The sequence below is a fragment of the Hemicordylus capensis genome, chromosome 6, assembly GCF_027244095.1.
Source record: "Hemicordylus capensis ecotype Gifberg chromosome 6, rHemCap1.1.pri, whole genome shotgun sequence".
Classification (NCBI taxonomy): domain Eukaryota; kingdom Metazoa; phylum Chordata; class Lepidosauria; order Squamata; family Cordylidae; genus Hemicordylus; species Hemicordylus capensis.
This window is the reverse complement of record NC_069662.1, coordinates 62,869,560-62,883,123: the sequence shown is the minus strand read 5'-3', so window position 1 is coordinate 62,883,123 and position 13,564 is coordinate 62,869,560. Positions and strand designations below refer to the sequence as shown.

Below are 13,564 nucleotides of genomic sequence, written 5' to 3'. Positions count from 1 at the left end.
TATACATACTAAGTCTTTAGGGCAAGGGTGGGGAACCTTGGCCCTCCAGATGTTTTTGAACTACAACTCCCACCATCCTCAGCCACAATAAGGCTGGGGATGATGGGAGTTGTAGTTCAAAAACAGCTGGAGGGCCAAGGTTCCCCACCCCTGCTTTAGGGAGAGGTAGCTCAAAGTTCCAACCAGCACAGGAATTTCCAAGTTATTTATCTCACATTTATATCTTTTATTAGTTTACTATATACCAATGTGACTTCCAGTTCATCTTTCAACATAGTTATACTGTAACATCTATATTTGCTCTCATATAAATATTTTCTTCATATTTTACCATCATAATCCTTTAGTTTCATTACTCAAACAAATTCCCCAACTGTTATTTTTATATTTCAAGCCCCATTGATAAATCCTAATTTACATTGTTTTTCCTGTACCACAAAGAGGGTTTCCAGTCTTCTTCTAGAAAACTTCCTAAATGGCCATCTCTTACTAATACAATAAATTTAGAAATTTCTGTTTTCTTTCGGGATTTCTTCATTGATTATGCCCAACAGAAAGGGTTCAAGTCTCTTGTGACATACATTTGAGAATCTTTTTAAATTCATCATAAGTCACATCCTAAGACCTCTTTACTTCTCTGCAGGACTGCCACATGTGATAAAAGGACCCCTCGCTTTCTTTACATATCCAACGCTTATTAGATACATTTTTGGAAATTAAAGGTAATTTCTTAGGTATTAAACGCCATACATCAATTTTATCAAATTTTCTTTTACATTATAGCACACTGTGAATTTGAAATCTTTCTTCAACCGCTTCTCCCAGACCTCTAGATTAATATAATGACCTACTTCTTGTACCCACTTTACCATTGTTAAATTTTACCACTTCACATAACAACAGATTATACATTTTAATAATTGGATTTTCCAAGTTATTTATCCATTGGATTTTGCACCTGTAGTACAAAATAGATTATTCAACAGAGGCCAATTATAATTCAGTGTTCTTTGATTTACAAAATCATCATGAAAGACTTATCCTACAAGACATACTTACTAAGAAAACATTCAAACTGTGCAGCTTCTGGCACAAGGAGTCTCCAATGCAGGCCCTCAATGCATCATATCTATCTCCCCTACATCAGATAGATTTAAGGTACAGAAGGAAATTACAACGGCAATAAGAGAGAGGAAGAAAACTGGAATTTTTGTGCATGAACCTAATTTGCAGTTCGGTTCAAATTTGAACTGAACTGCTGGTCTGCCTCCAGACTGGTTCGTGATCGAAACGGTGAACCGGCCCAGTTTAGGTGCGGCCTGGTTCGGGATTGAGCAGTTCGTGCACACCACTAATAAGGATGTAAAACATAAAGGTTTACCCAGCTAACTCCCCACATCCCCCCAATAACTAATTATGACTTTCATATAATCCCTATTCCCCTCTACACATTTACTGAACAAGAGAAGAAAGAGAGTGGACTGTGCCCACTAGCTATACAGTCAGATGTCCATCTGTTCGGCTGGATGAGTGAGAAGTGAGCTGAGCTTCCACAAGATCAGAAACCCCAACTGTAAAAAGTTTCTAATTGCACGAAAGTCTCCTTTATGCATAGAGACCTTTTTTTCACAAGATCAGTTGGCGGTGTGGCCAACGGAGTGCACCAACAACGGGGTATGGCCTCTGTATAGTATACAAGTTGGTAAGGGAAAGTGAAGAGGGTTACAGATCAACTGTCATATCCTTTATACTTCATGGTGTGTGTGTGTGTGTGTGTGTGTGTGTGTGTGTGTGTGTGTGTGTGTGTGTGTGTGTCCGTCCAAATGATGCACTTCATATCTGCTGAAGAGGGCTCTAGTCCATAAAAAATTGCACCTTAACAAGACTTGTGTTTACTATAAACAGAATGACATAGCTACTTATAGTAAAAACACCCTAACCCCACCCGAGAAGTGATTAACTGAAGATGGTTTTGTGTTATATGGAAGTACCTCTCCTGCTTTGAACAGGGTTTTCAATGGGTCAAAAAGTTAAAACTTAATTTGTTTTAAAATTTATTAAAAATTACATATTCCTCCCACAAAACTGAGTGGTAGAGAGAGCACAAGCAGCTCTAATGTGCCATTTTAAAAAATCCTTACCTTGGAAGAAATTCTTCACCACTGGTTTTTTCTAAAGATGCAACTAATTCTAATGCATCAATATATAGCTGGAGAAGGAGAGAGAAATTCATAATCCGTAATTGATATTTAAAGTGTTCAAATATAATAAACAAAAAAACAAATAGCATACATTTTATTGTAATACTAGTATTTTTCAGCCCGTTATAATAACGGGCGCTAGGGGTTTTTTTGTTTTTTACGCATACGTAATTAACGTTTCTTTTCCCCCCACCCTTGACTGGTGGGGGGAGGGGACTTTTTCCTGGGTTTGTTTGTTTGTTTTGGGGGGGGGAGTGTAGTGTGTTAGCACTTGTTTTCTTTTTGTGTGTGTTGGCTAACGGGTGTTTGGGCGGGCGGGGGGGGATTGTGATTAGTGCATACTTGGGTCTTAGACATTAACTTTTAAAGGCAGAGCTTTTCCACCGCTGCCGTTTCTTCCCTCCCGGGCGGCTCCGACATTAATTTTAAAGGCAGGGCTCTTCCGCCGCTGCTGTTTATTCCCTCCTGCCCCCCCCCGACATTAATTTTAAAGGCAGGGCTCTTCCGCCGCTGCCGTGTCTTCCCTCCCCGTTCCCCTCTTCTCATCCTTCCGTCCTCCGACATTAATTTTAAAGGCAGGGTTCTTCTGCCGCTGCCGTTTATTCCCTCCCGGCCCCGACATTAACTTTTAAAGGCAGGGCTCTTCCGCCGCTGCCGTTTCTTCCCTCCCGCCCCCCCCATTAATTTTAAAGGCAGGGCTCTTCCACCGCTGCCGTTTCTTCCCTCCCGCCCCCCCCACATTAATTTTAGAGGCAGGGCTCTTCCGCCGCTGCCGTTCTTCCCTCCCCTAATCTTGGACAACATGGCCGCCTGTGTCTGGGCAGCCGTATTTTTTTCAGCAGTTCTGAGCATGCGCGGAGCGCATGCTCAGAACTGCCGAAAAAGACACGGGCGCACGGGATCACGCTGAAGCCTTTTATTATATAGGATGTCACCTGAAAAAAAAATATTATTCAAATCTTCCGTTTAAGAGAACCATTAAGATACTTGCAAGTTCAGTCATGCATCAAAATACATGGAAATTTTAAGGTGCTCGTCTTAAGTTTGCGCTATGAAAATAGAGAGCACATTCTACAGTGCCAAATAGTGTTTTTTTGTGTTCAGTCTCACAACTTAGTTTCTAAACATCACACTTGCTCCTTTTTCTTTCAATCACAATCCTATTCCTTTGCAAGTTAGTGGAATATTGGCGTTCAAGTCAGTGCTATATCAATAAAATAAATGTTCTATGTGCCTGAGTGTCGGTATGGAAGGAGATAGTGTGTGCTTGCGTGTCTGTAAGATCCGGGAAGAGGAGGGAGAATCCCTGTGTATTTGTCCATTAGACAAATACATACACAGGCCTTTTACACAACCCAACTATCAGGATATTTCTTCACCAACAAAAATATTTTAGCAACTGCAAGCCTCCTCACTCTGGCAGTGACCATCTTTGGGGACAGGGGAAGCAGAAGAGACTCCACAAAGGAAGAGTCAATCTTTCACTGAGCTTGTGTTGCAACACAACTTGTCCTTACTTAGATTATTATCTTAAACTTGAAATTTAAAACCTCATATTGTTATGAATATCCAACAGATTCTCACCAACCAAGAAAAGACAAGATCCCTGTTATTTTCTTGAATTTTTGAGTTCTAAGCTGGAAAAGGAAGGTATATTTTGCTTGTGCAAAAAACTGTCATGACCAGGTAAAAATTATACAAGAAGAAAATAAACTGCTGCATTCCTGCCATTTCTTAACCTGATTTTTAAAATGTGGTCTGCTTATAGCACTCACTGTGCAGATTCACTTTGTAATAGGGATGTGCATGGAACCGGTTTGGAGACCCTTTATGGTCTATCTTTAAGAGCAGGGGAGGGTGCACTTACCCCTCCCGCCGCTTTCCCCCCCAACAGCGTCTGTGTGTTTCAAGACCCAGCGTACCTCCCTGCCGCCCCGTTGCCCTCATCTTCCAGATATGACCGAAAGTTGCCTGTGCACCTCCGCCACCTTCGAGCCTCCCCACCGCGGTTCCGTGCACATCCCTACTCTGTAATTTGTCAGTGGTGGGAACAAAGAATCTTGATTTCATAAGGAGTAGAATATCCACTCTGTATAGTGGTAGTTCATTGATCAACCATTTTGCCTTACAGTGAATGCCGTTTGACCATTCTGCCTTAAAAACAATTTGATGTATTTTTACAAGGTGGTAAACTTGGGTGGTGCCAAAGGTTAAAGTACTCTCCTTCTCACAGTTGCATAGCTCAGTTTGGAATCCATAAAAGCAAGGAAGGCATTTTGATGATTTTTGAGAGTGGGGGTGAAATGCACTGGCATTTCTCTTGGTTGGAGGCTGTCATGTGTTTTCTTCCCATAATGCCCCAAAAGATATAAAATCATGACATCATTCTGGGAGATATTCTGGGGGAAAGTGGCAGGAGAATTCAAACTGGTAGGCACTTCAGTGAGTTTTGCCCATCACTGTAAAAGGAAAATAGTAGTCCCTGTCAAAAGTTCAATTTGGAAAACTGCAGATGAGAGGGCCATACCTTTAAACACTCTCCCCACACAAAATTTCCCCACACACTGGGGAAAGAGCCACATTAACATTTATCTCCCGTGTGTTAGTTTAACGCAAGCAGGGATTTTTTACCAAGGGAAGTATCCAGTATCCCTTTATCAGAAGTGATATAGTGCAAAGTTCTACTACTTCCATCTATTGCTTCATTACCCATAAAGTGTAGATCAGCTCTTGCTTACTCCAAAAACTGCGAGTATCCATGTAGCAAAACAAGTTGATATCATACAATATGCTACACTATCAAAGTAGTGTTAGGTCTCAAAATTTATTATTTCTCATTTGAAGAGGTTTTTCTCCTAAAGTGTTCGCCCACTCTTTGATACTGTGAACATTAATATCCAGACAACCAATTATTCAGATCAATAAGCATATCTATGTGCATTCAGGATAACAGTGCATTCCATCTTACTGATGGAACACCTTGATAAGGCCAAAGGCAAACAGTAACACAGACACACAGGTTTTGGGTGGTATATAAACATGTTAAATAGATAAACAAATAGAGAGAGAGAGAGAACAAAAAAAATACCTTATTTAGTAACACTTAGATTATCTATTTCCAAACCAATGAGTGTCATTTTCCACAAGCAAGACAACTCTGAGATAAATAAATTTGCAAGCCTACATCTCAAATAACTCAGTGTCATATTAGCACAATGCTCTCTTCTCTAAACCTATTGACAAATATGAACATTGCTTAAACCAAAGAAAACTGACCCACTGTTGCAGAGGAGAAAACTTTCCTGTCACTGCTTTCAAGACTTCTTGACTAGCAACACCACCAAGTGCTGCTGTGAGAGGTGCTATAGATCCCTGAGCCATCCTCGCCAGGCATTTCACGATGTCTTCATTAACTTGAGGCTGCAATTTGAAACAAAGTAAGAATTTTCACGCCGGTCTTGTGGTAGCAAGAATGAATTGTCCCCTTTGCTAAGCAGGGTCCACATTTGGGTGACCAAATGTGAACACTGAAAGATATTCCCCTTCGAGATGGGGCAGCTTTGGGAAGAGCATAGGTTCCAAGTCCCATCCCTGGCATCTCCAAGATAGAGCTAGAGAGACTCCTGCCTCCAACCTTGGAGAAGCCGCTGCCAGTCTGGGTAGACAATACTGAGCTAGATGGACCAATGGTCTGACTCAGTATAAGGCAGCATCTTATATTTCTAACTACCATTTGATGATCTCAAATTAAATTCTTCAAAGTAGCTTGCTCACTAAATTGGTGGCTACATAAGCACATAGGTAGGCAATAGAAATATATCGGGGTGAGAGTTCATTCCCCAGGCAAATTTCTTAGTTTCTATCTTTTTTGCTCTTGCAGTCACAAAATCCATAAAGCAGTCACAGCAGCCCAAGAAACCATGGCATCAGAATAATGCTCTAGCAATGTCTGTCACATTGAGGATATGGCAAGCTGGATTAATGGGGACTCCATTAATGGGTACACTCAGAGCTGTATACAAAACTACATTAGAAGAAGAATATAAACAGTTCTTTCTCCAAACAGTCCAAGATTTTTACCAGTATTTCAGGCAGAATTCATGCCAGCCGTTAGGTGTGTACAGTAACTTGAAGCAAACTTATGGACTTAGAATGGAAGTACTGCATAGCTTGTGCAAACAACATGTACAGAAGAAGGTGGTGCCACTTCTGCCCAAGGCCCTTCCAGTCACTAGCACAGTGGTGTCCTTCCACACCCCACTTGCATTCCTGAAAGCAATTGTATGGAAAGAGCTGGAGCCCTGGGTTTCCCTTTAAACTGCTCCCCAAAAACTGCTTTAAATCAGTTTTATTCCACTTATTTTATTCCACTGGCAACACTAATGCCAAACGGGGAAGCTGAAAGACATGAGAGACTAGCAAGCAAGAGGGATGTCCTTAGGGGATGGAGCCACTCTGGGAAGAGCACCTGCCTGCTTGCATGCAGAAGGTTCTAAGTTCCCTCCCTGGCATCTCTAGATAGGGCTGGGAGAGACTCCTGTCTTGGAGAAGCCACTGCCTGTCTGTGTGGACAGTACTGTGCTAGATGGACCAAAGGCCTGACATGGCAGAAGGCAGCTTCCTATGTTCCTAAGGATCCTGGAGTGGGCAATTTGAGCAGAGAGGGGGTGGACAAGGACATGGACCAGAAGAGTGAGTGAAGAATTGGAAGCAGAGGATTAACTGTGAATTGGTGATCAAGGTTTAAATGGCAGGAGAGAGTAGACAAAAGAAAGCATTCTCAAAAGATGGAAGACAGACAACCTGACAGTAATTGTGTACCTGAGCAAAGGGGAGACAGCCTGACAGGAAACACAGAAAAGGTAGAGTTGCAAGAGTGGAAGGGGAAAGATGAAATTTGTTGTGGATGCAGTGCTACTGGGAAGAGAGGGGGATTTTAGAGGAGGGGGGTATTGTGAAGTGTTAGCACTATGGGAGGAAGAAAGAAGGTTGGTGGCCCATATGGGGAACCGTCATTCATGAGTATCAATTCCTCATGTTCCTTTGGACTTTTCCCAGTTTGGACTTTTCCTTTGGACTTTTCCCAGTTTGGACTTTTCCTTTGGACTTTTCCCAGTTTTCATGCAGCTGTGAAGCCATGGGATTGTCTAAAAGGTTTATCAAACCTTCCTCTCTACAACAGCTTCACAAAAGTCTCTCTTAGGCATCACTGAGCCAGCCAGGCTGGGTTACAGCACAGCCTGAATTGTTTTTATAGTTACAGTGCCATTACAGTGACAATGGACTGTGACAGTGACAGTCCATTACAGTGACAATGGACTGCTGCTGGATTTCAGCTCTAGTGGGGAGTTTGATGAGAGTAGCTTTCTGTAAGGCAGCAAAAACTGACTGCAAGTCTGTCAGAAACAAACTTCTGCCCCTTTTGTGAGAGGTACTGGGGGGGGGTGAGTTTAAAATGGGAGCCATTCCTAACACAGCAGAATACTTGATTGATAAAGCCTTCTGTGATGCTTTGTTTCAGAGTAAAAAAATCACAGTGGGATGCATTGGACTCATCTGCATTTGTTTGCATGTGCTTGTTGGGCAGAGGTCTAAAAGCCTCTGAATTTAAAAAGAATGGTGAATTGATTCAGCAACTTTGCTTCTAGGCAAAGCATGGAGAGATGACTTTAAAAAGTCATGAAGCAGACTGAAGAGTTTTTGAGTGGGCACCAGTAAGATATGCTTGCAGCCTAGGGCGGCCATATTTTGTGTTTGCTCTGGGCTAGCATCTCTGTGAACAGCAGGTCTTGGAACGAGGAGTAAAACAAAACAAACTGTGGTTTACTCCAAAATGTGGGTAAGTAACACAGAACTATAGATAAGCTTAATCTAGTTATAATAAACATCAAACCTAGATTTCAGAATTTGGTTAGACAGGCATAAATAAACCATGACTAGTCCTATGGCATGGATTCAGATGATAAAAAAAATAACCTAGGTTACTTGAAATAAGCAGAGGATCTGTGCAACATTTGAAAGGGCTCTATGAATGATAGTTTAACAAGTTTTTATATCCACTATTGTGTATCACAAAGATGGAGACACCATAGGTACTATGGTGTACCAGAAAGATGCTCACAGGATGGAGGATAAAAATTAAATCAGATGCAAGAAATTTTTTTCATGATACTCTGTTCTAGATTTAACTCATAATAATAGAGATATTACAACAGTTATTCAGGGAAAGTATACTCACTTTGCCTTCCAATGTTTCACTTAATGACAGTGCCATCTTCAACATCTCCTGAGCATCCTGAAGGCACCTAGAACCGAACAAAAATACCTTAGATGCGTAATACCATTTTTAAAACTAAGAAACTTTAAAGACAGTACTAAAATATGAATGTAATCCAGGTGCGGTACCAGTTTTTATCAGATGCTCTGAAAGATAAATCCAGAGGGTGCTATCCCCCTGGGATAGTCACTTGTGAGATGAAGCTTACAATGTCAGCAGATTGTCTCCACAGCCATCCTGATGTCACTAGGGCCTTCCTTTTTTTAAAGCCACAGGTGGCAATGGGGAAAATTAGGTGGGGCTAATGTAGCAGCAGGCAACATAAATGAAGTAGAAAGGAGAGCACGCAAAACAATAATCAACATGATTCCCAGCATTCCTCCTTTCTCCCTTATATGATATGAGCCTGTGACTTCTTAAAAGCTATAAACAAAGATTGCAGCAGCAGATTCAGAGACATTTTCTGACTCTCTCTGTACACAGCTGAACCACAAAAACCTTCTCAGAATGTCTGGTCACTGAGACCATGGTACAAAGGCAAGCAAATCAGTTTTGAGAAATTATTTTTAATTGTCAGCAACACAATTTGGAAATTCACTTTCTAAAAGTGAAGATTCTCAAGAAATACTGTTTAGATGAGTATTTTGATTTATATATTGACATCTTGCTAAATCTGGAATTGTGAATTTAAGAACTGAACCCAACAAGACATTCAAGCACCAAACAAATGTAGTTCTTACTTGGTGAATTTATCTTTTTTTTCACAGACAGAAAATCATTCAATACTGAGTAAAGTTCCACCTCGAGGGTGGGAAAGCAGACTTAGAACTATTTGCTGGGAAGTAGGAGAGCTGGTCTTGTGGTAGCAAGCATGACTTGTCCCCATAGCTAAGCAGAGTCTGCCCTGGTTAAATATGAATGGGAGACTTGATGTGTGAGCACTGCAAGATATTCCCCTCAGGGGATGAAGCCGCTCTGGGAAGAGCAGAAGGTTTCAAGTGCCCTCCCTGGCTTCTCCAAGATAGGGCTGAGAGAGATTCCTGCCTGCAGCCCTGGAGAAGCCGCTGCCAGTCTGTGAAGACAATACTGAGCTAGATAGACCAATGATCTGACTCAGTTTATGGCAGTTTCCTATGTTCCTAAGTAGGACTACCCTCCAAGCTCCAGATTTGTAACAGAAAAAGGTTACAAAGCTGCAATTTTATTGCAGCAAGAGTGGAACAGACCAAAGGAAGTACGTTCTGTCAAAGTAGGCAAAGGTGGAGCAGAGAAACTGAGCAACTTGTCCCCAAAGACATTTCTGTGAGCCTTGGTGTCTGTTAGAACTGGTGCACTGATTACCTTAGATGCTGCCCAAAACTGGTGAGGAGGGAAGAGGTCAACTGCCCTGCATTGCACAAGGGGTAGTGCTTGAGAGGCAGTCACCAAGGCTGAGTTCTCCTCAGCCCATCTCATCCAGCCCTGAGAGAGTGAAGTGTGGGGAGAGCTGAAGATGTCAAGTACCCACTAACTTTGTGATTCTACTGTTGCTTGAAGTGATGATCCCCTTCCATCCCTTTCTCTCTTTGCTTGCGGCATATGTATAGCTCTTGAAGAGCTCCTCAAGACCTTGTCTCCCTGCCCAAGGCAGAAAGCCAACTAGATATCAGATGAACCAAATTATTTTAGCCCTGACTTCCAGTCTCAGGAGGTGGTACCTTAATACTGAATTACCTATCTGCAAGCAAGGGGGAAATGAACACAAAGTTCTCAACTTCAGTATGTGTAGACATGTGCATTTAGATTTGATCTTTCCCCCTTCCACTCCAAATCAGCAAAACATACCAATATAAAACTTAGCAACATGTATCTACAGCAAAGGAAATCAATTTTCTATTTTTAGATTCTTCTTAGCATTCCAAATACACTACCAATCTTCTCCAAATTGGGCTGATTCATATATCACACTGAGCCAAAGTTTATTTTCATGTAGTTTGATTTAACAAACCAGAACTGGTGACACAGATAACTCTCAAAACTTGGCTTGCTTAGTTGTATTTTGGTTGGTTTGGATCCTGCCCTCCCATGAAGTGCGCTGATTCTGTCCCAGCTTGATTTGTCCTGCCCTGCTGCTGGCAAGGTATTGTTTTATCAGCTACTCTCTCACCATTGGACTCTATTAGAAAGGGGGTGTGGACTCCAAGCACAAGCCTCATTAGATGCACAGAAACTATTATAAATCTCCTCCCCACCCTCTGCAGACCCTTTCCCAGCTACTGATCTAGAAACAATGCAAGTAGCACTGAAGAAGTGCCCACGCACTGTTTTAAGTCGTTGCACAACTACCTGCCTCTGCAACACTGCCTGGGCTGCCTTTCACATGCACAGAAGCGCTCACATTGGATTGTGCAACGTATCAACCAATGCTTGTAAACCAGTACCCTTGACAGATTCTTCTTCCAGCAATAAACTGACACGTAGAAGAGTAAAGATGACGGACACATAGGTTTACCCAGATTAATACACTGTGAGAGTGGGTTGTGATCTGTGTAAAAGAAGTAATTTATTTTGGTCTGCAGGCACCTTAAATTGCGTGTGCAATTTTTAAGTGGATGAAAACAATGGAATTTTTAAGTGGCTGAAGAAGTACTAGAAAATCAAAAATGCATTCCTACACACATTTAGGCAGCTTAAATCCCACTAAAGTCATTAAAATTTTTAAGCAACCGGACTTCCAGTTGGACTGCCAACGCAGCTGCATGTCTCCCTGACAGGGGAGGACCGAGAAGAAGAAATTAAGGGGGTTTTGAGGCTTCAAAACCCCCCCACCTCACCCTGGATTTAAGGGTTGACTCAAGATAAACCACTGTCCCCCTTTTGCCAGCTCACTAATTCAGAGTTGTGCCAAAGGACGCAATTCTGTCTTAGGTAAAGAGCGGCGGGTGCTGGATGTAAATCAAGCTGTCTTCTTCTGCAGAAATCTCTTTGACCAAAGCTGGCTGGCAGCCAATTTCTACGGTTTGGATCTAATTAATTGCTAAAGTTTAAGAAGCTCACCTTTCAACGTGATTGATGATAAATTGCTGGAATTCCTCCTGCGTTTACTGGGAAGATAGCTACAAGACGCTGCTGTAAGTTCTTTTTGGCCATAATTAAGGAGAAGAACCCAATCTTCTTGCCAATTATTGGAACTTAAGAGATTAACTGATGTTTAAAAGCTTTCAGTATTGGAAAAAGATCTTATTAGTGGAAACTATTTTTCTTGCTGTTTGAAAAAGTTTATGGAAGAGGAGATTTGCTGTTTGCCATTCAAGCTGTCTATTACTGATTCAGCCAATTACAGCCAAAAGGCGTTTCACGCCACCGTGAGAAAACTGAACTGCTAGTGATAAGATATACGAGTTGTGGTGCAGAACTGTTTATATTTGGAAAATAACTACAGGCTTCTACTTTCTCTTTTGAGATCAAGGACATTAAACCCTGCTGTGAAAGTGCTTTACTCCTTTCTCTCTCCTCTAAGAAAGGGGAAGGAGAAGGGGGAAAAAAGAACAAGAAAGAGAGAAAGATAATGTCAAAAAAACTACACCAAAGCCAGATACATCCACAGCTTAGGAAACTTTCCCTTCCAAGTCCAGGTGTGGGGGAAGTCAAAATGTCTGCAAATTTGGATCAGACACTGTCAGAAATGAAACAAATTCTTCAGTCAAACGCTAATGTTCTCCAACAAGTTACTTTGGATATGACTCAGCTCAAACAGAACATGCTGCAAATAAATGATAGAGAATCAAATATTGAGGAAACAGTCAAAAAATTAGCACAAGATAATAAAGAATTTAAATCAAGGGTTGACACTTTAGAGAAGGATGTGGGATCACTGAAAGATGACAAAGAAAAACTATTAGATCAAATGGCATTGCTGGAATTAAGACAAAAAGAGAGATTCTTAAGGTTCAGGGGCATCCCAGAGAAAGCTGACCAGAATATTAAGAAATTACTTGGGGAAGAACTTGCATCACTTTTGGGAATTATAGCTGGAGAGATGGAGGCACAGATTGAGACAGCTTTTCACCTAAATTCAGATTTCGCTACAAGAAATAAATTAACAAAAGATTGCTTGGTGCAATTCACTTCTAAATCAATTACTGAGTGAATTTTTCAGGCTCACTTTGCTACAGCTCTCACAATTGAAGCTCACCAGATAAAAATTCTGAAAGAAATTCCAGCTAGAATTTTAAGAAAACGTAAGGATTACAAATTTTTGACTGATGCATTAAATGCCAACTGAATACGTTTTAGGTGGGAACTACCAGAGGGAGTTTCTTTCTTCTACAAGGGTAAGAAGAATAGATTCACTGAGCTTCTTAAAGTGCAAGAATTTTGGCGGAAATACAAAAAAGACTTATCCCCTGAGTACTCTGCTTCCTCAACACATAATTAGAACTAGACTACATGGATTACAAACGAAATTACAGATTTTTTTCTTGGAACATTAATGGCTTAAATTCAAAAGTTAAAAGAAATAGAGTTTTTCATCTTCTTAAGAAACAAAATTTGGACATTGTGTGCTTACAAGAGACCCATATTAGAAAGCAAGATAGAAAATTTTTGGTTAATAAGGCTTTAGGACAAGAATTTGTTTCTTCAGATAAGGAAAAAAAAAAGAGGGGTAGTATTTTATGTCAAACAACAATTTGAACCCAAATTGATTTTTAAAGATGAAGAAGGCAGGTTATTAGCATTGGAAATTCTAAGTTCCAGGATTAAAGCAGTGATAATTGGAATTTATGCCCCTAATGAAAAGAAAGTTGAATTTTATAACTACTTTGATCAAAAGATGGCGGAGTTATCGAATGTCAATTTGATTATATTGGGAGATTTTAATGGAGTTGTTTCGACATCTTTGGACAGAAAATCCGATATTTCGGATAGGAACTTACAAGGTAAACTTCCCAAAGTATTATTTGACTTAGTAGAACACATGGATCTTTATGATTTGTGGAGAATTTAAAATTCCAATGCAAAAGAATATATTTATTTCTCTGAAAGATATCAATCACATTCAAGGATAGATATGGTTTGGACATCTAAAGCTATTACACCATGTATG

General features: G+C 40.8%; 1 protein-coding gene across 5 annotated transcripts in view; it reads right to left on the bottom strand.

Moving 5' to 3' along the window:
- Positions 1-13,564, bottom strand: part of UBA6 (ubiquitin like modifier activating enzyme 6) — a 134,111-nt gene that overhangs the window by 67,183 nt on the left and 53,364 nt on the right. For all 5 annotated transcript variants that reach the window (XM_053260682.1, XM_053260685.1, XM_053260681.1 and 2 more), the window contains 4 exons: positions 8,440-8,506; positions 5,478-5,621; positions 2,142-2,209; positions 1,060-1,138 (listed from right to left, as the gene is read on the bottom strand). In XM_053260682.1, coding sequence (XP_053116657.1) covers positions 1,060-1,138; positions 2,142-2,209; positions 5,478-5,621; positions 8,440-8,506 — 358 coding nt within the window. The remainder of the gene's footprint in view (positions 1-1,059; positions 1,139-2,141; positions 2,210-5,477; positions 5,622-8,439; positions 8,507-13,564) is intronic.